At 36.9% G+C, this 26305-nt stretch overlaps 1 protein-coding gene across 2 annotated transcripts in view; it reads right to left on the reverse strand.

The window, feature by feature from the left end:
* The window catches only part of ADCY8 (adenylate cyclase 8), a 117882-nt gene that overhangs the window by 24234 nt on the left and 67343 nt on the right, over positions 1-26305 (reverse strand). The window contains exons 6-10 of one of the 2 annotated variants that reach the window (XM_014882146.2): positions 22023-22181; positions 17763-18033; positions 11877-12074; positions 5270-5370; positions 1155-1356 (exon numbers count right to left, since the gene is read on the reverse strand). In XM_014882146.2, the coding sequence (XP_014737632.1) occupies positions 1155-1356; positions 5270-5370; positions 11877-12074; positions 17763-18033; positions 22023-22181 (931 nt within the window). The remainder of the gene's footprint in view (positions 1-1154; positions 1357-5269; positions 5371-11876; positions 12075-17762; positions 18034-22022; positions 22182-26305) is intronic. The other variant, XM_088179377.1, reaches the window with a different exon arrangement.

Raw genomic sequence — 26305 nt, forward strand, 5'->3', positions numbered from 1 at the left:
GTCTGTTCTTAAATGCATGCAGCTCCCTCCTGAACAAATTATTATTATTGTGGAAGAACTTTCACATATAAAATAATGAGATTATATTAGTGTTGTCATTTCCTATAGAGGTCAGGTCTCAGTGATTCAAGTCGTTGTCCAGCTAAATATATGACAATACATGTGAATATTTCATGTTTTATAGAAAACCACTGGTGAGACAGAAAAATAATTTTATTTTTACTGTCTTTGGATTAATCAACCCAAAAAAAAATTGCAGAGGACACAATCTTAAAAAAATGCACAAGAAGTCAGGGGAAGTAACAAATTGGGCATGGATAGTGTGTTAGTGATCTTATTTTAAGATCAAGACTAATTCTATGAAATCTTTCCTGAAAGCTATTCATTAGACATGATTTTAAAACCTCTAAATTCTAAGACACTGCTTAGTGATTTATATTGTAATGCACCACTGTCTTTTTCTTCAGGAAGTTTTCAGCCCAGTTGAACTTCCTGACATTTACTGTATTTATATTTTTCCTGTAATGATAGAAATGAGTGGCTGCATTTTTCCTTCTCTGACTAACTCTCCTATCAGTGATACTGCTAATCTATCAGTGAGATATTTATTCCATTCTTGGCTCAGACTTCAGCACCTGTCAGGTTCTCTGACATTATAATCTGCCTAATTTATGCAAAGCTCTCTCATGTTGCTGAATACATCAGGTTGATCAGGGCTGTATTGGAATTTTTAAAATTATTATTTTAGCAATTGTTCTATTTTTCTTAGTAATCTAAATAATAGTAGAAATGTAAGATGAGCTTGTGAGAGGAGGAATTTAATATCCATAAGCATTTTTTGGATTGACCGTCTCTAAGAAAGTATTTCAGCATGTCAGAAAATTACGAATGGTCCTCAAAGGGTGGATATGTTGAACAGAAAGTCGACAAAAGGTTTTAAAAATAGATGATACTCATGAGGGAGGAAAAACTAGATATTTCAGAAATACATAGATTATGCGATGGATTGAATTTCCTGAAGCTGAAGCATTGCTTTTTTATGTTATCTAAATCACAGCTGGCTTATAGACATAGTTAGCAAGTCCTGTAGCAAGCTTAATAATTCATAAATCATCTTTTCCTGTATAATATTCCTTGGTTCCCTATAAGCTTACAATATTGATGATGGCTCCAAGAAAATTAATCAGAATGGATGCAAATATAATGACATTCCTTGCCAAGTAGGTCTCATTAATCCAGCAGCAAGTTTTCCGGAGCATTAAGGGTAAACATTTGTAATCCTCTGCCGTAGTTATCAGCACAAGAGCGGAGTGCAGCATAATCAGGATGGAAAACTGAATGACCATTGGTATCACTCTGAGGAAAAATAAAGAAGAGAATCCAGCATTAAACCTCAACACAATCAGTCAATAAATCAAGGGAAAAGCTGGACAACATGTCCATGTAGAACTAGTCAAGGCAGTCAGGAGGGCTCATCACCTGTGTAGTTTTGGATACAATTCACCTCACTGCACAGTAGTCTCTTAGATTTGTGCAGACCTTGAGATTCAGACTGACTCATTCTCCAGTGGCTGTACTTTGATCCTGGGTTATGGACACAGAGGGTCATGCAAGATTAATTCCTTCAGTTTCCCACAGTACAGCAGTATTCTGCAGCAGCCTTCTTGCTTTGCAAAGCCAAGTGCCTGCAATCCAATTTGGAACTGAGAGTTTCTAACTATATCTCAGATATATATAGACAGTCTATATATGCTGATGTAGCCTACGAGTTCTGCTGACCTAGCCTGATCCAGCTCTGAACAAAACCAAATTCAGGCCTTCAGAAAGATTAGGATCAAGCCTCAAGAGGTCCAGCCTGAGGACACTAAAAATTAGTTCTTATTTTGGACTGCCAAACTCTGCATGTAAGACTCATGTTATTGAATTAAGGTACTATAAAGGGAGCATCTACACACTTAACTCTGGCATGTAAACCCAAATAACCTGAATAATCTGAAGAATAACCTGCTTATGTGCCTGAGAAACCGAGACCTTGTATTTGTTCACAATAAATTTATAGACAACAATTTTTTTTCCATTATAGCTGTTCAATGGACGATTGATGTGCTTGTCTCTTGGCTAAGCCTGCATGATTTAAAAAACAGAACTGAAGGTGGCATAATATGACCTCTCAGATGAAAAATCCAGTATCTGTGCTAAGATTTTGATGGGAGCATGCTGATAGGATCAAATAAATAAAATGCATAGAAAAGGTTGGAGGAATCTGAACAAAAAACTGTAATAATTTTCTATCTGTGAATTTCTCACAGATCTAGGACACCTGGCTTATATCACCCCTTCAGTCAAGAAGAGGTCAAGACCAATTTATTTTCTTTTTAGGGATTCTCTTACTTCCAATATCAAGTGAAGTTTAAAAAGAGCTTGTCTTCCCTCTTCTTCATGTACAGTCCTAAATCAACTGATTTAAGCCAAAAGGAAAACTTATGTAAAGCAGAAGATGCAAGTGTTTAAATTAATAACAATTTGAAATCTGCTTTTCTCCTTCATAAGAATAGCCCAGTGAAAAATGAGCAGAAATATGAGTATTTCAGCAGTCTACTCTAGTAAGACCTACTGTCCATGTGAGCATATAAAGAGTTCATTGCAGGAAATTAATGAAACTCCCAGGCCTCTCAGATGGAGAAGATGAATCACTGCAAGGTTGGCAATGTAATGTAATGGTTTCATAGAGGACAATTATGGTAAAAAATATGGCATTAATTTATCTGACTTACAGTAATTTCCCCAACTCCATATTTCAAAGAATAAAAACTATTGCAAATATTTTTAAATTCAGGGCATCTGCCCTGTCAGGGAAAAATGTATGAATGGATCAAATATTTATCCTTAGGGAGATAGATATAAACTGAGATAAAATTCTGAAACTTCCATACACATTAGATTTGAGTTATGATTTCCTTCTTTAACACACAGACTAAGGTAAACTCTCTGGGAAACTCCCAAAGAGCCTTAGTAATATATGTTATATGAAAATTTAAATAGCATTTTTCACCAAATTTTCAGAAACCGAATGACTCAGCTCAAAAAATATTCATGCATCTACTTCAGCAAGTTACCATGAGGACTGAATTATAGTTTGTTAGTGGTTTCATGGAAATTATTTCCATGGTTTTCCACCCTAGTAATTTACTGCTCTGATATTTACCAGAGGTGTAACAAATGAATATGCAGCTATTTGAAGGATTCTCTGAATCCAAATCCTGTCAAATTTTGTGATAGTTTGTACAATTGCTCACATCTTGAACTCCTTTTAGAACTAGATCTTAGGAAATTTGAACTGCCAGATTATTTTCTCATTCAATATGTTTAAGCATATTGAAACCTTCTCACTCAAAACGTCTATCCTGTTATTTTAGGGTTGCTCATCTGTTGACAGGCATGCTTTTTGAAAAACCAAAACACTCTTTTTGAACCAGAGTATCAGAACTTTAAAAAAAAAAAAAAAAGACCAAAATTTGTCTCCTTAAGCCTTGACAGTGATCTTCAGCTCCTGACAGAACATAGGAAACACCATGAAACACCCAAATATCTTCACAACTTCTCTCACCAAAGGGGTAGTGGTAAATACCCTTTCCCTAAATATCTTCCCAGGTTCCAGCAATCAAGCTTTCAGGGTATTCTTGAAGACAAGGTCATATTTTTAAAAAAACCTCTGCAGATCTTTTCTTGTAAGAATTTATCTAATCTTCATTTTGACCTATTTGTATTTACAGCTTCTCTAACATTCAGTGACAAAAAGGTCCTCAGGGAAAAACACAAGACTACTGGCAAGATGAGAAACTAGGAGGTGAGACAGCTGCAGGCAATGTGTTTGTGTGACTCCTTCTCCCTCATTCCAATGGCACTAAACACCCTCACAAAAATTAACAGAGATGAAACTGTGCAGATAGAAAAAAAGTCTTTTTTTTTTTTTTTTTTTTTTTTTTTTTTTTAACACTGGTATGGCAGTGATTGATATAGCAGCAGAAATCTTTTTTTTGGAAAACAGGTTCTGTTAATAAGATCCATAAATCTTCTTGTACGTACTGAGGAAAAAAATAAACAAACACACAAACATCCAAACGAACAAAAATATCTACCAGAAGTGAGGAACTTTAAATGTGTATTGGGAGAAGAGCTGTTAATAAGGAAGTAAACTTACTAGGGGCAATATAGCACCTAAGGAACAACAGAAGGTCATGTACTACTCTTGTACTTTCTCAACTGAGAATTACAAAACACGAGACAGCACTGCTGCAGAATGCCTGCCTGCACCTGACCATCACTTCGGTGCTCTCAGACATCAACCTGGGAACTCACGCCTTCCAGACATGATCTCAGAAATCTTGCTGCACTACTGTAACACAAAACATGTTTTTTTTCTCGTACAAATAATGTATTTTCAAAGTTACTGCAAGCCATAAGTTTAAGTTCATGTGAGTGCTAGAAACTACCTCAGAAATTTGTTAATCTGGGAATTTCTCTTCTAACACTTGCTCTGTCAAAGACCAAATGGTGCCAGAGGGTTGTTACAGTGGCAGTGCTGTTCTAGAAAACTCAGTCCTTGCACATACTCTTATGATCTCATTATTAAATTCTAGACAAAAATGCCAAATGATGGGCTTGAGCCTGTGAAATGTGGACATCGAGGTCTCATCTATGTCACATTTTCATCACCTTGATAGGAATATATTGCTTTGTCATCTCCAAAGAAGAGCAGAAATGAAAACAGATCTACCAGATCACTGTGCTTATTGATGGCCTGAGACTGCTTTTCCCAGCTGGGCAAATCACATTGTCAGCAGCAGAGCAAGCAGTTCAATTCTCTTTACAAAGCATTTATGAAACAAAACTGGGAGAGTCACTGATACCCAAGGTAATTATCAATCACTTAGCAAAGAGGCTCAGCTATGGTTCTGGATCATGTTTCACCAGGACACACTGTGGCAAATTTTTGTAAGCCAAAATTTCCACTTTACTTGATGGTAGTTCTACTTGAAAACGTAACAACATAACATCAGTACATGCTGCTGTCTCACTTGAAAACATGTAACTGCAGATAATGTGGTAAAAATGTAGTTAGTATTGCAAAAAAGTGAACAAATATTTCCAAACACTTCTGGGGAATAAGCACATTTTATTGGTTCATTGTGCATCAATCCTAAAAATGTTATTCCACTGTGACCCTAAGAGTGCCTTCAAATATCTAGAGAGAGATTTCTGTATTTACCTGGAAGAAGGGAGCAAGCTTTGGATAGCGGTGATAAATACAAGAACAATAAATGCACACACCAAGTTTGATTTGAATACTTCATCCCGCATTTGAGAATACTAGAAAAAAAACAAACACATACACACACAGAAAAGTCAATTAGCTGTTAACACATGCAGTAGTTTCATTATGGCTGATGTACATAGGAGACATGGGAAAAATTAGCACAATGCACCAACTAATCAATAACCTTAATTTTTGTTTTAAAATCAAACCCATCAAATAAATTGCTACTAATCTGGTAAAATACTTTAACCAAGAGAGCAAAACTCTCTAATTTGCAATACAAAATCTTTCCACTTAATTCAAAGTTATTTGCTTTAAAAATCCTAAGGTAGATACCAGGAGCTTGTGTTGCTGAGTAGAATACTAAACATTTAATTGCTTAATAAAAATACTTAATAACAAAAGAAACCACGAAATTCCTCATATGAAGACAAGAACTGGAATCATCTGTGAATCTGCATGCATGATGGCACAGAGGTGTCTCCGTGATGGCCAAATTGAGGCTGCTCTGCTATTTTTTCTAATTTTCTTTTTAAAGAAAATTACATAATTAGAAAATTCTGTGCCTATTTGGAATGCTGGAATGCTGGAACTCTGTATCCTAATTTTTTCAGAGGCTGTATGGAAACTTGGTGGTATGGGCATTCTCCAAATGTAAAAGACTATTTGAGGTGCATTGTTATAAAGATTTATTGAAAAAATATCTTTCTCCAGCATATCAAACAACTGAGAACACTATCAGGTCCCTTTTATATGGGAATTACCAAGAAAAGGAGTAACAGACACATCAATAGACTGTAGTGGATCAGTTAAAGTGGAAATATTAACCAAGTCCTCAGCTGTTCTTTATCATTGCTAATTCAATTAAACTGCAGCTGTTTACAGCAGATGAGGATTAGTCCATAGGAATTTTTTTTTTTTTAATTCTCTATATCCTTTATGGATGCCACCAAAGTTTATTTGTCTTATAAGAAATCCTGCAAAGGCTTGCCCCAGACATTTTTCTTCCTCTGAACAATAACTTCATTTTGTTTAAACCTTTGCAGTTCTAAAGGTATAGAAAAAAGGTTATAAGACTCAAAGCAATATCACATACCAGAATCCCGCTCCAGAAATTTGGAAATAGGAAAACCTGCTGTTATAAATTGCTAGAAAACATTATAACATTAAAAAAATTTAAAGAAATGTGTCAAGAACATATACTGAGAGAGTCCAGCTATAAACTAGATTTCATAGCTGACTTGCTCTTGAAGGGAGATCCTAGCTAGAAATGGAGTATTTTCCCTACATGGACCTTTGGTTGAGAACATCATCTCAGCTATAAATATCTGGTCAAAACAGTCTCAAGCTCTCAGACAGAAAAAAGGTTTCTCACTTCCCTGCTCCTATTTGTCATGAGTAAGAGAGGGGGTTCATTTGTTGGTGTCCCTCATTTTGACTCTCCCCCTCCTTGTGTCTGCTGTTGGCAGTATCATTTTGGCATTATTTTTGATAGTGCTCACAGGCAATTCCACTTCATTTTGCTGCTGGAACCCCAGGGGCACTGACCCTGATTTCATATGCAAGAAAACAGAACTGCATCAGGCTGCATAAATATAGGGCTTTTTTCAAATAAGGAAAAAGAAAAAGTATGTTCCTTAAAATATAACATGAAATCCCAACTGTTCCATAGGGAAATTAAGGCAAACTAGATGAATGAAACACAAACATAGAATGGCCTGCTGTGTTGAGCATTATGTCAAAAGGATGGATGCTGTGTTCTAATCAGTAACAACATTGTGATGAGGAATTGTTGACATCCCTTGGCAGCACTGACATAAATGATAAATGTAGCACTTCTGTAGCAGTCTACCCCTTAATGACTTGGAGAAATAATTGAAGGACTGACTAAGCCTCAAGGCCCTTCAAAAAGCATGGGGAGGCTTTTACCCAACGAGAGCTGTGTAGAGTGCTAGGAAGAATTGTGATGTGACCTTGTCTGCAGTGCAAACCTTCACTGCAGCATCCCACAGAGCCACCTCGACTTGCTCAGGGCACAGTGAAGGCTCCCATGGGGCTTGGGCCATTTGCCTGCACTGTTGGGAGGAACAGTTTATCCATGTGCTTGCCCAGCCTGCTGGCTGAAGCTGAGAAAGGTTTTTTCTGGTTTCTTCTGTTGAGTAATGCTGCTTACTCCTCACCTCTCTCTTCCAAAGCCTCTTTGAAAGGGGAGCACCAGTAATATAGCAGGCTTCACATGTTCCCCTAAAGAAAATGTTTATGGACTAGGGAGGAAGGTTGTTGGTCTTATCCTCACTGCTGGTCTGTGACTCAGACAGGACCTTATAGATGAAAAGGGAGACAAGGTTTTTTCTTCATCAGAGTAATGTTGGAAAAGTTTCTGTGATGCAGGAGAGGGATGGAAGAAGAAGTTTCAAGAAGTCTAAGACAGGAGAGGAAATGAACTCCTGAGAAGACCAAAGAGTAGACAGAGATCCAGTTGCTGACCAATGACAGAAAAGATTCTGAACTGGCACAGAGTTTGCCCAGCGTCTCTTACAAACCTCCTTGCAAATGGAAGTTTCTGAGTTGAAGGAAGGAGATGATGCCTGTGTCTGCTGAGATACAGCAAGCAGGAAGAGCAAAATTGTTTTCCTACTCATGTAATTTCTATTTATCTTACCAGTCAGAAATTTTGAAAGAGAGAAACTCAGATATTTTGGCCTAATATTTGAACTAAGAAAATGTGTACTTTGAAATTCAAAGCTCTTTTGATATTTCCAGTGTGCTCACCTCGCAGAAAATACGTAAATGTTTCATGTCTAAGCTCAGACTGTTTTCTAATCCAAGTACAAATATGCAGGAAGACTTTGAATATCTTTATCTAAATCTTTACATTGGAAACTTCCTTTAATAAATCTCTACCAGCATGTCAAATTCCCTGTCCGTGCCTGTGCTTTACCTTGTATGAAAGTAAATGGCATGGATATTTTCAAATTACTGATATTTAGGGAGATCATCATGCTGATATATTTCAATTATTGGAATAATCGGAAGTAGTATCAGATTTTCCTATGAGCTATTATATATTTGGAAATGTTAGTATCTTTTCATGCTACCATTGGAATTACTTTCCTGTGATGAGTTCTACCTGCCTACATGCTATTTGTGAAAAAAATCTCCAGCAAAATTGAGGGTTTCTAAATGACATATTGAGTGTTAATGAATGAAACACAGGTTAGTAATGACTAGTCCATTTTGGTAAAGAATCTATAAAATATACCAGGTGGGGTCCTGCACAAATCCTCTGAAAAATTAAGTATTGCAGAATTCATATGGAATATACATAATGCCTCAGAGAGATAGCCCATTTTCTAATGTAACTGCTACTGCTTGCTGTGGAATACACACTTATCACCACAGAAGGACAAAGAGCAATGAGATAAGAGAGGAGTGGCAAGATGTTCCAGTGGCTTAAACTGCAGAGACATAACACTTTTCTAAACCAGTGTAAACCAGGATCTGTTCTAGCTCCATGGCAGTTTTGTGCCTGTTGATTCGAGAATGGTTTAAGGCTTTTTTTTTTTAACTTTTTGAAGTCTTACAGGAAGAAAACCAGAAATTTCATAGCTAGAGTAAAGCCAATATCTGGAATTGTTTTATAGTGAAAAAATTCAAACCAACCCAGACAGTTCAAACTGAAGTCCAGTATAACATTTCAGATCCTTTCATATCACCTGCATCATGGTAGTCCTGTTACTAATGCAGGAGGAAGAAATATAGTTTATTTTTCATGTGGGTACTGACTTTTCTGTCAATTGAAGTGCAGAACATTAACACAATTCCAACTGAACAAGGTAAAGGTAACACTTCTTTGCCAGGATCTCAGCTTTGGTTGCTGGTTTTTCTGTCTCCTCTAAAGTGCAAAGTCTGGGGTGAGAGGCACTAACAGTTTATAGAAATGAGAATTTAGCAGATGCCAGTGCTACCTGAAAGTGTGATGGCTAAATAAGAGGGCACAGGATTTTACAGGGGGGAGGTTACTTTGCTTCAGAGCTCCCTCTGGCTTGAAGCTGCCACTGTGCTGAGCAGAAGGTGAATGTCAGCCAAGGGGTGCAGCAGTGGGAGAGGGGATGCCCACAGACACCACGGGGAGCAGTCAAGGTGTTGGTGTAGAAGGTCATGTAAGCAGTACCAAAATGTTAATGGCTAGAAAAAAATCTCTTAATTCCTGACTGAAAAATTAGGGGTGGGGGGAGCAGAGGGAAAAGGCTGCTGAAAGAGCTTTGTGATATTCTAAACCTGAGTTTGGTGAGTTTCCCAAATGGACTGGAAGAAGGGAGAAAGTGGTAGTAACAAGATAGGATGGAGGAAATAGCTGCTTTCTGCAGGAAAATTATTCAAATATTACTTTTTCCATGACTTCCTGTAACCTATGGTTGAACACTAAGGTTACAAGGACAGACCTGTAATTACTGTACAGGCATGCAGGAGGGAAGGGACATTTCCCATGCTGTCCCACAAGACAATTGCTCCTGTCTACAACAAAGAGGACACTATGATTTATCTTCCCTTAATCCACATCATTCCTTTGTGTCCTGGTACATTCCCCATCACTGTCTGAGCACACTCGTGGTGTCCCAGTGCCCTGAACAGAAGGAGGTTGCTGACCAGAGGCTGTCCAGCTGTTGGAGGTGGATGTGCCAGAACAAATAAAGCAGGGGTGATATTTTTTTAAACTTTACTCCTTCCTAATATGAGAAACCAGATTAATTTCTGGAACAGAAATAGACTCAGTCAACTTTGCTGAACAGATTTTATGTTTCTGTTGCCTGTGCCTACTGGTTGGGACTAACACCTAAGGAAATATTGAATAAAAGCATAATTCTCCAAACATTACAGCCCAAATTTATATCGAAAACATCCTACTGGGAAGAGACTGTATCAAATCTGCTAAAATGTTAACTTTTAAATAGACTTTTTGCATTCAGATGCAATTAAAAACTTTATTAATATATTTTAAATCTGACCTATGTAATGTGATGGATTAGGGCATGGATCTTCTTTTAGTTCTTTAAATTGCATTTAAATTGAATTCGACACTTCCCTTATAGTTGTTTCTTTGTGGCTGACAATCATGAAAATAGAGTAAGAAAATTTATATTCTGGATATAGGATCTGATTCTGGGCAGGGCTCCTTTACATCAGCCCATGTTCAGGCCTTGTGTGATTAAATAGCAGAGTAAGGCAGGTTTGCTCATTCATCAAGCTGTTTGTGACCAGGCTGTTTCCTCCTTTAAACAAAAAAATTCAGATTCTTTCACCATAATTGTTTATCTTGTATCTTGAAAAGATTAAAAATTATTCATGACTTTTGAGACTTTATTTACTAATTTATGTGATATCGGAGATCTTGAATTTCGCTCCTTCAGGGTCCCTGTTAGCTTTGCACTGAAAGAAATATCTTCATATCTTCCTTTTCAGCAGATAATTATTTGTGGATAATTTGGTTTTGGGGGTTCTACCTTGTGTAAATATTCTCATGGTGAAATGCAATCTTCTGTTTTTGTTTTAACAAACATTTAATTTATTCTACAAGATTACCAATGCAATAAGGGCTTAGATATACTTCAAGAAGAATTTTTCTTTTCCAGTTTTCTTGATAAAACTCTCAGCCTTCCTGAGGACTAGTCTGTCATAAATCAAGTAAAAATATCTGTTTTACAGTGGGAGTTAGAGTGATGATGGAGAAGTGAACCTCCATGCTTCCAATTCCCCACTATTTTTATTTCCTTTCAGTCAAGTGCACATAGTATTTCAGACCTGCTGTTGCTGCACTGTCATAGCACATGAAATTATCAATGAAAGTCAATGAAATTATTTGAGATCTGGGCAACCTCACTCCATGCCATCAGCTTTCAAGTAGTTTTCTCTGATTACCTTATCTTTTAAAACTTATAACTTACATCTGGATATAGACTGAAAGAGAAATTAATGAGATCATATTGCTGTTGAGAAGCAACAAAGACATGAACCATATTTAGCTCTTAGAAACAGGTTTTTTAAGAAGGATGCTTAAAACAGAGAGTTGAAAAATTACTGTTGACTTGAAATAAATATTGCAGCTGCATAGAGGACATCAGAGGTATTCTATGACTAAATGGAAGGAACATATCTATATAAATATAGATATATATTTCTTGAATAGAAATGTCAATGTATTTATATGCTCAATCATCGTTAGTGCCAAAGTAACCTGTCACGACAAAAAGCTGCTTGTACTCGATACCAAGTTCAACCCAGCCAGTGGTTGTTGTTTTCAGAATCTGAGTTTGTTCACTGTACATATTTTCCAACAACGAAATGCAATCTTTTCAGCATTATAACACCTGCATGGTGTCACTGTGTATTATGAACTCTAGCTCAGCCCCACTTTCTGAAAACTGAAACCAAATGAAAAAGAAAAACAAAAACAAAGTAAGAAAAAACCAACACAAGCCAGAACCTATAGCTTCTCTACTTCAGTGAACATTTATTACAAATTGAATTGTGAATAATGCAGCTACCAAGCCCCAGCTACCTTATGCTCCAGGCTGGAGTCTTTAAACATCAGTGAAAAAGGCTTGATATGCTCTCTTCTCAATTTATCGCCACTCCGTAAGTCGATGGTGTGCTCTATTCGCTTGTTAATTTCCTCAGGCCCAGACTGGACATGCAAAGCTTGTGCAAGATGGTTTGGAAGCAGATTTATTGAATTTCTTGTTAGGGCAGCCAGAGTCTAGGGGAAAGCACATGCAAACAGAATAAACCTGCTGGTCCCCTTGGGTTAAAAATGCAATGTTTTAGTTCATGTTGCATTGCAAACCATTACAGCATTCCATGCAATTCATTCAATGAAATCTATAGAAGTGTAAAATAATAAGTCTGTTCCTCTAAACACATACAGTACATTAAGGGGAGTGTTTCAATGCCTTCTTTTTTACAGGCTAGAAGGTTTTTTGCTGCACTGAGCGTTAGGACTGTATTCCCCTTTCCAAATATGATATTTAGTTATTAAAGCATGCATGAGGGGAGTACACACGCCAAAATCACAGCAGGATATCTGACTCAATGGTGTGTTTTAATAAATAAGAATGGAAGCCATATAAAACGAAACCCATAAAAAAGGAGTAATGAAGTTTTCTTATCTCAAAGTTACTGGATGTGTGTAGTTAAGGAACAGATCACTTAGTCAGGAGTGAAGAAGGTGACATTTCTGATTACTTCAGCATGGGTTTTCAGCTAATATATTCTTCTTCACTACTGGTATATTTCAGCCAATCTAGATTACAGTTAGGCTATGTGATTTAATTTAACTGTAATTCATATTATTATTTAAAATACCATCTCAAATGCTTCATTCCTTTGGTATTTCAATGACTAATCAAAGGAAAAATAAAAATACTTTTGCTTCACAAAGGAAATCTAGCAGATATAGTATGAGGAGTGTTTCATCTTCAGCAAAGAGTTAGTTAGCTTTCATAAAGAGAATAACTCATTCTCATTTCATGACACAAACCACAGTGAAGCAGCTCTTTCCCACTTGAATGGGAAAATAAACTCTGCTACTGTAATATTCCCAAGGGTTAAGAAATGTTAATGAATGGAAAGGATGTGAAACTTCATACATCATAGCATAAGCCATTTCAGCATTATTATGGGTGGGAAATAAAATTCTGCCTGAGAAAGTTATTCCATAGGTCCTTCCTGAAAAGACCTTCAGCTCAATCTCCTATTGGGCATTATTGAAACAGGAGCTTAGGATGTTTTGTCACCAGATTCCCCTGGAAAGCCAATTCTTTTTTATCACAGGATTACATTGGGCTAATTCTATAGGGAGGTTTCCCTTGTTGATATTCAAACTAGAGTCAACAAACATATTCTCATGAATCTTGGACAGCACAATAGAACAGAGGAAGGGACAGGAAGGGTCTCAGGTACCCACTGCCAACGCCCAGGGGACAACTTTCCTTACAGTCCTAAAAGGAAGTCCATGGATTCTGCAGTCACAGATAGCATTTCATTTTCCACCTTATTATCAGTAATTTAAGATCCCAAAATACAGGCAGAAAATTTTGTCAGGATTGAAATCTCTCTGTTTAAGTGAAGAGCAGTTTCCTGTTTGTTTAGCAGAAAAAGGACTTCAGTAGAGTAGGTTTGGGAAGACACTCTACTTGAATCCTTCTGTCTAGTAAAATCAGTATCATCAACATTAGGAGAAAAAACAGTATCAAAGAAACTTTTCTCATGCTCGGGTTTCAGATATGTCTGAATTCATATAATCGCCTTGGAGAAAACAATCAAGTCAAGTGGACAAATGCTATAACATTACACACTGTGACACTATTTTAGTTTAAGTACTCCTATCTCTTTTAAGCTGAGCTAGAAAGAAAAGCTTTTATCAATTTTTGGTGGCTGAAAGGGCATGAGGGTGTCTGAAGTGCCTGTTAAAGGATAGGATCACATCAGATGGTGGTGTGTAAATTGATTCCTCAGAATTACCTTGTGTTTCTGCTTCTGCACTGGAAACGAGGGTGGAGAATGTCCCTAATGTTTTTGATGAGCATTTTGTTTTATTTATATGAAGAAAATAATCTCAGCTCATCCTAGTAAGAACTATATTTTGGTTAAAATTCTATTTTAAGCTGTGATTGATACGAAGGCTTGCCTCCTTGCTGAATGTATGAAGTGTTTTACAAGTCATGGTAGATGAACATGACATAATATCACCACTATGGCCATGGTGCCTGCAGTATTTTGCAAAAATAGAGTCTGAATTTACATTTATATTCACAGTATAACAAGGAAAATCATATTTGTGTTTCATCATTTTCTCTCCCTCGCATACATGCACATACTTAAGAAAACTGCTTCCTTGGATTTAGGAATAAAAAACATGAAAAAACATCATGCAAATTATTGTCTCAAGAATAAGTTCTAACCACATTTTATCTCTTATCCTCCTCTTTGCTCTGCATTTTTTAAGACTTCTTTATGAAAACACAAAGAAATATTGATTCTTCCTATTATCTCTCCTACACTTTGTGAGCAGCTCTATGGAAGACACAGTTGTGAATTCTACAATGAGCTTTTGAAGTTTTCTGATGCTGACAATAACCATTCATCATACAGGAACAAAGTTCTGTAAAAAAAAAGAATAAAAGTAAAAAAGAAAAAAAAAGCCTAGACAAATTTGCATCTGAAACTGAAAGAAGATGAATTAAAGCAAACAAATAATAAAGCTCCAACTTTCGACATATTTTATAGAGACTTTAAAAGCTAGCATAGATTAGATTTTACTTCCTTCCTGGGAAGTTTTCCTGTAGAAAGTCAAAGCATCCTGCTCCCAACAAGAAGGGAAATTTTTAATCTGTGCCATTTAGAAAATCTTTAGAAGGTTTCATATTCTTTTTTTCATACTGTGAGTGTCAGATTTTGGAAGGAAATAGGAAAATAAAAGGTCATATGCTTAAAAAGACAGGTTGAAGGTAGAATTCAGTTCAAGAGGAAGACACCGAAATGAAGGTATCTACAAGCTTGGTGCCTACTCGCTCAGTGTCTAAACTTCTATTTCTTCCAACACACACTCCAGACACTTTCAGTTGCCCAATCCTCTGTAGCAGTGGTCAGCAGAGATGCCTTAGGGAACTGGACAACAGTCAGGAGCCAGGAGAGGTGGCACAAGGGACAGGGACCCCGCGTGCCACTGGTCAGTGGTGAGGAGCAGCTGGGGTGTCTCAGCATAGAAATAACAGCAATAACAATGGGGTAGCTGAAACATGCAGGTACCTTGGTTTTGAACTGAATTCTACCCTTTTAGACTTGTCTGTCATCTGGGCAGTGTAATTGAAAGTAATTTCTGTGCTCACTGTTAAGCTTCACTGCAATCACTAAGATACTCCTATAGAAGACATGACATTTTAATATGCTGTTTTTCCTAATTCACATCCTGACAGGCCCATCAGGTGCCTCCACCAGCACATACAGTGACCATGTTTTCAGCTGCTCCTTTTGCAATGTACATGGAAGAAATCCAACTTAAACAGCCATTAATTTATTCTAGAGGAGGAGGAGGAGTTTACTCTCTTGAAGTAAAATAACTTCTGTCCAATTTTCTCTGCTTTAAGAAAGAAGCCCAGAGACCTCCATTTATATTGGGCATGTCTGAATTTCTGACAAAAACTTCCACCCTTGGCTTACCTTACAATCAGAGCAAGGGCACATTGTGATAATTGGGCTGTAGACAGGTATAGTTTTTGCTGATATCTGTGACTGCCTACATAAAAAGTGGTTATTTGTTTCTTGCTCACATAAACACATCTACAATTCACTGATTCAAGGTGCTCATAAAATACAAGTTTGAGGTAATGGGTATGGATTGGGATAAATTTGAGTTTGGCTTAAGAACACCCCAGAGATTTCTTTTCACATGCTTCCTAACATAACTAGAATTAAAAGTAAGATACATGTGATCAGTTGCTCAAATTTTGTTGTAATTTATATTGGGTAAAGAAATAATTTAAATTCTATTGGCAAATATTCAAACATACAGAGTGATTCATTTCTGGGTTGCTGCTACTACAATTCTCAAAGCCTGCTGCTGGCAGTGACCTTTAAGCTGCTTAATTAGTGTTATTAAATGCTTATTCTGTCCAAGACTGACACACCTCTGGAAAAAGCTACTACATCCTAGTATAATTTAAATCTATCATCTGAATTTTTTAGCTAAAATGCATTATTTATGAGCAATACTGCCTATTGTCTCAACTGTAAATTAAAAAATTATATAATAATTGAATCATACATGGAACAGCAGATTTTTAAAATCTTGTCTCCACTGAAAGGCTTATTGTAAAAATGTGTAATATAAAATTACAGCTTTTCCCAGCACCACTTCAAATTCTTTAAAAAACATGAGAAACTGTTCTAAAAGTAGATTGTTTATTGCCATAAGAAAAAAAAAAGTTTCAAAGAAACTGTTAAGCTATGCCTATTTCAATTAGTTTCAAGGCCTTTTTACTAGGACTGGGCAGGAATTGATCAATAATTGAATAAACTCACTAATCCTTTAGTTTGTTCTTTGTCTTTGCTAGCATCAAGGTCATATTTAGCTGAGAAAACGACCAACAAAATGAGAGCTATGTTACATACATTTTTTTGGACTACAGAAATTGGAATATCTTAAAGGGAAAGAAATAGAGAGAGATCAGAAGATATTCACAGCAGCATGCACCCATATCTCTATTCCTAATGAAATGACAATATAGAAACAGGTCAACAAAATACAGAGAATACTGTAAGGCAGTGAACATGCAGATACAGAGATGTACAGAGCATATATAAAGCAGGTGTTTTATATAACAGCAAACTGTGCCATGCTCAAATTCAGTTTGAAGAGATGAAGACACTGCTGTGGGCTGATTGATTGTGAAATTTTATCACTTCTGAGCACATTTGTAAGAAGCAGAAGACGGTTGACAAAAGCAAGACCTCCACACAACAATGCTTAAGGTTCAACAGACAGTTCAGACAAGTAGGAATAAGGATGTGCAGCAGAAGAAAGGATATCATGTCATTACAGATCCCCCAAAGAAAATGAAAGAAAACTTCAGCTGACCTTGCTTCATAAAAACTCATCCATCTTTCAAGTGCAGTGAGAAGAGTGGAGTCTGAGGGCATTTTAACCTTTCTATCTTTAATTCCTCTAAACAAGCAGACTTTACAAAATGCTTTTTTTACCGTACAAGAATTGTTGGTTCCCAGGTTGCTGGCAATCTGCCATGCAGTGCTCTTGGAAAAACATCTGATCAGGAGAAGTTGCTATTATCTCGTATTTCTATTGAGCTGTAGATGTCTTTAGACTCTAACTCATCTTCTAGTCAACCTTAATTATATCTTAGAGTATGAGTTTTTAATATTTTTTGTTTAAAAAGTGAGAAATTAAGAACCTGATTTCACAAGATGCTTTATTTTTTTTTCCTCTTTCCTCAGATATCAATAAATTACTTTAGGCTTTTTCCTCTGGTAAAATGTCCTTTCCCTCATCCCTTTAATTTGATGGCTCTACAGTGAAGCTATGCAATGAGATATATACTCTGACTAGAATGTTCCAGCTAGTTTAGTAACATTAGGTTCATTTTTGATTACTTCTTCATGGAGTGGTTAAATTAAAACTAAGCCATACAGTATTTGATTTCAGTTTGAAAAAAGAAAAAAACAATGAACTAAAAATCTCTGTTTCACTGGCATTTTCCCAGTTTAGATACGTGATTTTTTTCTGCCTTGAAACAATTTGTTCAATCCTCTGCTGTTACAGTACATGTTAGAATAAAGGTTAAAGATGAATTTGTCTCCTCTGAGGCCTTCATTATTGAAGTGCACTCAATCATGCATTCATCTCAATGACATTAAAGGAAGTTTGACTTACATTTTGTTTTCCCACTATGTTATCAAATGGAAGTTCAGGGCTCCAGGATCCTTCAGTAAACGTAGCTCCACTGTTTCTCCTGTCAGAGGAGCTGACAGCCTCTTTCACAATATCTTCAGGTAAAGTCAACAGACTCTCCTCAGGTTGTTTAATTAAATAAGTCTCAATGTTATGTTTCCTCAGGAATTCATTGCGCTCTTTGCCATGCCCTTCTTCAACTTTATAATCCCCGTTCAGGCAGTCCAGAGTGGCTTTGGAGATGTGAATCCTCCTGCATAAGTGAAATAAGTAGTAGCAAATACTAACTGTACTCTATTGTACATAGGTTAGAAGGAGGTTTTGAACTCTGTGTATTGTTTAACACCATGGATAATACAAAGTTTTCTATGGCAAACAATGAAAATAAAATAAAATAGTGCATTTAAAAATATGAGCTTTATTTGTGGTCAAGTAATCTCAAGACATGTGCACATCAATAAGATGGCATTAATGCACAAGGTCCTGACACAGGAAAAAAGCTTTGACGTTCACATCTGATACGTTTGCTCATAGTTAACAGTTTAATAGGAGACCTTCCTGGGTAAAATGCTATTCTGAGTGAAAGAAAACTGTACTTCAGGGGAGTATGTGGGAAAAATAAATGGTAGGCATTAGAGCAGTTTACATGAAGGTCTTTAATTTCCTTCACCTTCATGAAGTAGCTTAAACATTTGAAATTAATGGTCTGATTGCACCTGAAGTGAATTAAGGTAATAGGGGAACTATGCAAAGGCAAGCTATGTAATGATTTCTATTAAGACTAAGCAGTGAGTTCAATAAGTTTGGCAAAAGTAAAGTTGAATTTAAGATATTACATGCAAAAGAGCTCAAATTTTGCAAGAGTATGATAGGAATTTGGATGTCTTCCAACTAAACTATTTTTAAGGAATCTTCAAGTTCCTGAATGTAGGAAAATTGCAGATACCTCTAGAATATATCAACATGGTCAGCTATGCTATACTGTGCAATGCAGCATCATGAATGCAGTAAGAGTTGTTCATTAGGCATTTATCTAAACCAAGACAATAGTTGTAGTGACTGTTTCGACCAGTTAATTTTTTAAACTTTGGGTGCATGTCACTTTCTGAAAGACAGACTTGCTTACAGATTCCTAATATTCAGAGTGAGCTAAAATTCTTGATCCTTTCTTGGTGATACTTGCTAAGTTGCTAAGCCACAATTCAGATTCCTCCTGTGAAGGAAATGGTCTTAGCATGCCCCTTGGGAACCTCCTTCTGCAACTCAAAGGATGACAATGCAGAATTGAATCATAATATTTTGATGGAATAAAAGACTATAAGGGCATATATGATGTATATGCATTGCTAGAAAATAAAATGCTGGTTGTATTTAAGGAGTGTGAAGTGCCCAGGAGCATCAGAACTTGGCACAAACTGTCCATGTGGAACATTAAATATCAATATCTAATTAAAAGATCAAAAATTTGTATCCTAGCCATTTTTTAAGCTGTCTCAACTTCCCTGCCTCTTCCCAAGTTTTGTACAACTTTCTCTTTCCAAACTCATGCTGTTATAATGATTGCAGAGATTGGTAGTATTTTGTAGTGAAAAATAGTAAAACTCAGGATAAAACCCAGTAAAAATGTTTATCAAATATAATCAACTTTTGGCCTGGACTTAAACAGCAAAGCATGTGCCTCTCAGAAAGAGATGCGTTTCCTAGCTCTAAGAAATCCAAACATGCTAAATTTATTTAAGTACTAACCTAAAACGAAAGAAAAAAAAAACCAAAATAAACAAAGAGAAAGTGAGACACTAGTTTCCGAGATGACTACCTCTCTCCTTAGAGTCAACTAATATTTAGAAAGGTTGAGTAATAAAGCCATGAAATATGGATATTATGAGGATATGAACGGCTTTAAGCTTAGTATGGAGAAAGCTATTGATGTAATGTCCTTAAATGGGCCAAATATTTATAAATAGTTGGCAGATTATAAGTATTTTCTGGCTTCGCCTTTTGTACTGCTTGCTTTAAAAAAACTTAAAATGTGGAGCAATATCTTTTAATTTTACACGAATACAGTACATTGGGAACCTGAGTAATGAAGTCAAAAAGTATTGCCTGACCTACTCTTGAAAGCATATCAGGCCTACAGTGTTAAATGATACCTGTCATTGAGACATCATTGAAAATTAATTATTACCTAGGATTTATGCAAGTCAGTACTGGAGATTAATACCTACATACACTAACTAAAGACTATTAGAAAATGGGATCCTGGCAGAAGATGGTCACTGAAATAACAATCTTACAAGGTCTCCTTTGCAGGTGTTGTGGACACATTTTTTACTCAGGAAACCAGAAATTGCCATTTTTTCTCAGTGCTCCTAACCACCTTCTCCCACAGCAGTTGGGCTGCTGGCTGGTGCTCCTTCTGCCAGGTGCAATCTCTCCCTGCCTCACCCATGCTCCTGGGCACTCAGGAGGACATGCAGGCATTGAGGGGAAGAGCTGAGTCCTTCTTTCCTGCTCTCAGACTGGGTGAAAGGATGTTTCCCATCCTCAGCTGCCTCTCCACTATGCCCTCAGGAAAATGCTGCAGTTCATCTTTGCTCTTGTTTTACACCGTGAGAGCAGGACTGCTCATGACCCCAGGGCAGCTTTCCTGTGGAGCTGCACTAGGAATGGGAATGACCTCGGTATTGCAACAAGTAGGGGATTGAATGCTGGTGGCAGGGAGAAGTAAGGAGAGGCTGAAATGAGCTTAACTGCTCTATTAAATCTGCTCTGCACACTAGGAAACTGATGTAAATCACTATTCTGAGGGACTTGGTTCATTGCTGTCACATACAGGCTTTGTTCTGCTGGCACACTGATATCCAGGAAATCACTCTGCTCTGACAGACTGAAAACCTGCCAGGCTTTTTATCCACAGCAAGGCTGTGCATTTTCTGGCTTATTCATTAACAGCCATACGACTTGCACACATTAGCAGCAATAGACTCCACTTTTTGCAGGTGTGGATGGTGAAACTTAGATGATCAATTTGCTCATGTGAACAAAGCATCCTCACAGTCACCTGGGGCTATTGCGTGGGGTAAGCAGCAGGCAACGAAAATTTTTTCTGAAATTTTATACGAGTGACATATTCAGAGTACAGAAATTGTTCTCAGAGCATGCAGAATTTCGTTTTCTGCTGATTCCAAGAAAATACATTAGAATAAAGGTTTATTATGTAGAACTGTGGAAGGGGCCTGCATTTGCAACATATGAAGCAAATTTCCTTCCAGTTTCCTGGGAACATGACAGCTCTGACAGATCCTGATGTGTGTGTAAGGAGGACAGCACATGACTCAGTTTTGATGACTTAAAATCTCTGTCATTCAAGATGACAGCACCACTTAGACTTTTTTCCACATAAAGATGTCTGCTGCTATTGCTTCTAAATTCTATGGCTAAAATTGGAGTTGTCTAGGTTATCCTTTCTACATCTTTCATCAATGGCAGGTGGAACTGAAAGTGAACAGAAGATTCCTGCAATCACTACTGTTAATTCAAGTTTAGGATTTGTATCTTCCAAACTAGCAGGATATATGTGCCATATCAGGCAGAAATAATATGCAACTTTCAGGTGAATCAGCCACATCAGACACTCAGACACAGAAAAAAGCCAGGCTTTTTTTTAGTGGAAAACCATACATTTTCACATATAGACAGGTGAAGATAAATATCTCAAAACATCTACTAAAGCATCAAATTATTTAAAAGATTTCCTAGAGAGCCTACTGTTCATAACAACTTGTTATTAGCATATTGACGTATGAACACATAATTCCTCTCACATTTTGTGCACTATGAAATAAAACAAATTATAGCTTTGTCCCTCATAGTAACATTTGAATGAAAAAGGTGAGAGAATGAAGCCTGGAAAATCTCATGCATAGTCAGCATCTAACTGGGAAATTTGGGTTGCTTCTGAGGACTATGCAGGCTGAAAACAAAAACTGATCTTTTCCAGAAAATCAAGGATGAAAAAGAAAGATAAAGATTTTTGTCTTGTCTGTTCTAATGGCTCTACAAGCTGTCCATTTCTACCTTTTTTGGTTATAGCTTCACTAATCCTTGCCAACTGCAATATAGCAAAAAAAAAAAAAAGGTCATAGTTGATGCAACGACGTAAGACAGTTAATCTCTTGGCAAGGTTAACAGTGTAATGTGCTGGCAATGTTTTCTGACTGTGGGAAATACACTTTGCCTTACCCAGGAATTCCACCCGACTCGAGTTTGTTTGCAATATCCACGTCCCATGACCAGACATCAAACTGCCACTTTCTCAGGCCCAGCACTCCACACAGAACTGATCCAGAATGAATCCCTATTCTCATGTCAATGTCATGTTTTGTTCTTGATCTGACATATCTGTTAAACAAAACACACAAAGAAAAAGACCAGACTTATGAAAATATATGCCACAATTTTCCATATGAAAAGAGTATGCTGCAAAATATTATGTCAATTAGCTGTAAAGTGCAGTCTAGTCTGTTTAATGCAGAGAGAACTTTCTAAATAGCAAAGGTAAAAGTAGTGATAAAATTATTCTAAAAGCCAGGTTATCATTAAGCACTTAATTGCATGCATGGCTCAGTGGCAGACTTATTATTCCAATTAGATAGAACGGGAAAGAGAGAAAAAGAAAAAGATGTCTGAATGGCAGTGTTCTGTTGGACTTATTGAGCGCTTTAGCTTGGAATTATAAAAGGTTCAGGAACAGTATGAAACAATCAGGAACAAGAACTATTTTCATCAAACCTGTCTATTCTTTAATATTCTTGTATATTTTTTACTCATATTCAATTTTAAAAGATGTTATTTTATTGATTGGGATTTTCCAGAGTTACTTATTTTCATTAGATTTGGCCAGAGCACCATTTGCTCTGTCATGATAACCATATGAGTTTAAAATCAGTTTTGTCCATTCTGTGAGGTGGTGAAGACCATTTCACCTCTCAAAAATAAACAGATATGAACATATTTGTTAAGAGATTGCTTTTCCAGTTCGGTTTGTTTGACAATAACTGTTTGCAGGAGAAATAGTATTAGAGCTTGTGTTCATTAATCTTTAAACTGTGTGCTCAGGATAGGGAAAGCATATTGCTGCTGGTGGTCTACAAACCTGCTGTGACTCTGTAAAAGGCTCATCTCTACAGTCACTGAAGTCAATAAAGCACAGCAAGATCACACCACAGAGCAGACCAAGAATAAACAGCTCTATTTCCCTGCTCTGAAGTTAACTACAGTTCCCTCAGATGCCTCAGAAATGACCTTGACAGACCCTCTGTAGAGGAGAAAAGGGTAAATTGCTTACTGCATTCAATACTGGAGCTCTCATTGTTGCAACAGAGCATCAGCTCAGTTTGTAAGGGAAAAAATAATACAAGGAGTTCTAAAATGGAGAGAAATTGGTTGCACAAAAATGTGAAAAATTTAAAATAAGAAATTCATCTTTATTTCCCTTCCCTCCATATTATGAAAACTTGGAGAAAGGCAGACATGATAAGTCTCACTATAGTAGTTTCCCTATTTATCACATCAGGAATCCAACATATTTCAGATATCTAAGAGAAAAATGTTTTAAATCGTTGATCATAAAATAATAAAAGAGAAGCTTTGAGAGGGAATTTATCTGTGTTCTTATACTTAGAGCTTATCGTTTTCATTTACAAATTTCTTCATTGCATGCAAGCAAGAGGGCTTGAAATATCAAAATGAAACAATTACCTGTCCCTGGAAGATGGGATTTACAACAACTCTTCCACACTAAAGCACTTTAAATGTTGTGAGAACAGCTAATAGAAGTGAGATCACTGAGATTTTAATCTATTTTGAAGAATTTTTATATGCTACAAAAATATCTAAACTAACACTCATAACTGTCAGAGGAATTATCACACAACTCCTCACGTCTCTCCAGTCTGCCTTTTCCTTTTGTTCAGACTAAGACAATTATTTCTCATTTTACATCTGATTTTTTTCTTTTGAAATAAAAGATAAATGTATCTAGAGGAATAATTGAGCAAAAAGCTTTTCATTTGAAAATGCAGTCAATAAGAAGGGCTTAAGTTTAATAAAATGTTTTAATAGCCTATATTTATGTAATCTTCCTCTATACATATATAGACACACATGCTATTTTACCAATTTCATTTTTATTTTACCAGCTGTTATGTCCTGTGACAGCAGCTGAAGGCTCCAGGTTTGTCTAGTTTAGAGAAGAGGAGACTGAGGTGTGACCTCATTGTTCTCTAACACCTTCCGGGGGAGGGGAAGGAGAGAAGGAGATGCTGAGCACTCCTCCCTGGGATCCAGTGACTGGGTGCATGGGAATAACTCAAAGCTACATCAGTAAAGGTTCAGCTTGGACATTAGGGAACATTTATTTACCACAGCTGTGGCCAAACAGTGAATCAGGCTCTCTACTGACGTGGTTGATGCTCCAAGCCCATGATCAAGAGGCATTTGGACAATGTCTTTAACATGCTTTAACTTTAGTGACCCTTGAATTGGCAGGCAGTTGGACTAGATAGTCACTGTAGACCTATTCTATTCTATTCTATTCTATTCTATTCTATTCTATTCTATTCTATTCTATTCTATTCTATTCCTGTAAATTGTGGTCTTGTATTTGTATCTTATGTGAGAACTAACATGCAGGTATTGCTGGAGAGAACAGTGGTGATGCAACTGAGCAATGTGTCCCTCTGTTTCCAGAGAGTTCATGAAGGATTGCTGGATTTAACTTTTCTTTTGTCATAAAAATGTGGTGATGGCTTGAGAAGGCTTTGGCATCCTCCATTAGCCAGACAAGATTTCTGCATTTGTCCAAAACCTCACAGAGCTGTGCTGTCCACACCACCTCCTGTAGTGCACTGCAGACACTAACCAAGGTTCCCTCCCCCTTGCCTTATCTATCTTTCACAGTCTCCCTGCAGCTCTTTATGTGCCACTCAGGTTATTTGATCTCAGCTCTTCCTCAGCACACAGAGTGGATTTGGCTTCCTGCCTGCACTCTTTGGCTGAGGAACATTCTGTTTCTCTGCTGCAGTGCTGGTGCACATGCAGGGCTCTGTCTTTGCATCCTCCTCTTGTCATGCACAGCAACGTGCTCCTGTGCTGATAGGTGGGAAAATGCAGAAGGGGACTTGATTGCATGAAGTCACAGGCAGTTGAAATATATTTATACAGCCCTGTCCAGGACATGAATCAAAGCACAAGAGTGATCTAGTCTCACTAAAATTACTTTATTATTTGTAACACAAGACTGAAAGCAGAACTGTTGAGAACCTGTTGTGGAAACAATAGTCTTCATGAAAGTGTTGTTTTAAGATATTAAACTGAACAAGGAATAAATGGTTTACTTTATTTAAAAATTTCTCTGCAAAGTCTAAAAAGTTTAAAGGTGAGGTGATTTGTTAGAATGTAAAAAACCATGGAATTATAATTATTCTTTTTATTTAAAATTGGGAGTGATGTGGGTTGAAAAACATTTCTGAATTATGTAAAGAAAGAGACCTAATTATGGTCAAATCCAACTCCCTAGCAGCCAGACTACCACATACTTTAGGAGGTCTTGTTTACATACAGGTAAAATAAAGCCTGAAATAGCAAAGCCTGGATCACCTTCATCAATAGTGGTGGTTCTAACTTATTCAGAAAAAATTCTCATAAATAATATCATGTACTAGATAAGAAATGTAGAGATAAAAAATTAAGAGAGATCATTTTGCAAAAGCTCCGGTATTTCACATCTAGTTCTCTCTCCTAAATTTATCCAACTGTCAATGAAGTTTCTAATTAAAAAAAAAAAAAAAAGTATTTTCTTCAACTACTTTATAGGCTTTCTGCAGATAACGTTGACAAAGTGCATGGACTAATGCATTATTGATGATCTATAAAGCAGCCCTCTGTGCCTCAGAAGTGCTTTGATATCTTATCCAGGATGAGGTGACTGTGACTGGTGTTATTCTTGCCATTCATCTCATTTCAGTCTAGCCAGAGATAAAATTCAATGATTTTAATTGGATCTTGTAATTTCCTTCTGGTCAGCATTCCTTGCTGGATATTTGATTTTTGTGGTGTTAATTGATACTTTTCTTATTTGCATGAAGAAGGTGAGCCAAAAGTCAGAAATTTGCTTTTCAGCCCTTTCTGTAGCTATTAAAAATCTGAATGCTCTGGAATTCAAGCCCTGCAGATTGAGAGTGACACACTGGCTGCCTCTGTGCTGACCAGTTCAACTGTGCAAGGTTATGTCTATGCTTTGAGATACTTAAAACAATCCCAGAATGCTTTTTCATTCTCAACAAGCCCTTTCACAACCTGTTCCCAGGTTCAATAGTTTGTATGTGATGAAGACCATTTCTAGTAGGTAATTTGACTGCAATTGCCTGTTTTTTGGAAGCAAAACGAAAAAAAACGAAGAGTGCATTTGGCCAGTCTGTTCCACTTTTTCTTAGTGATGGCTAAAATTCTCTGGGGTTGTTCAA

Source organism: Sturnus vulgaris, chromosome 1 (assembly GCF_052056855.1).
Source record: "Sturnus vulgaris isolate bStuVul1 chromosome 1, bStuVul1.hap1, whole genome shotgun sequence".
NCBI classification, from domain to species: Eukaryota; Metazoa; Chordata; class Aves; order Passeriformes; family Sturnidae; genus Sturnus; species Sturnus vulgaris.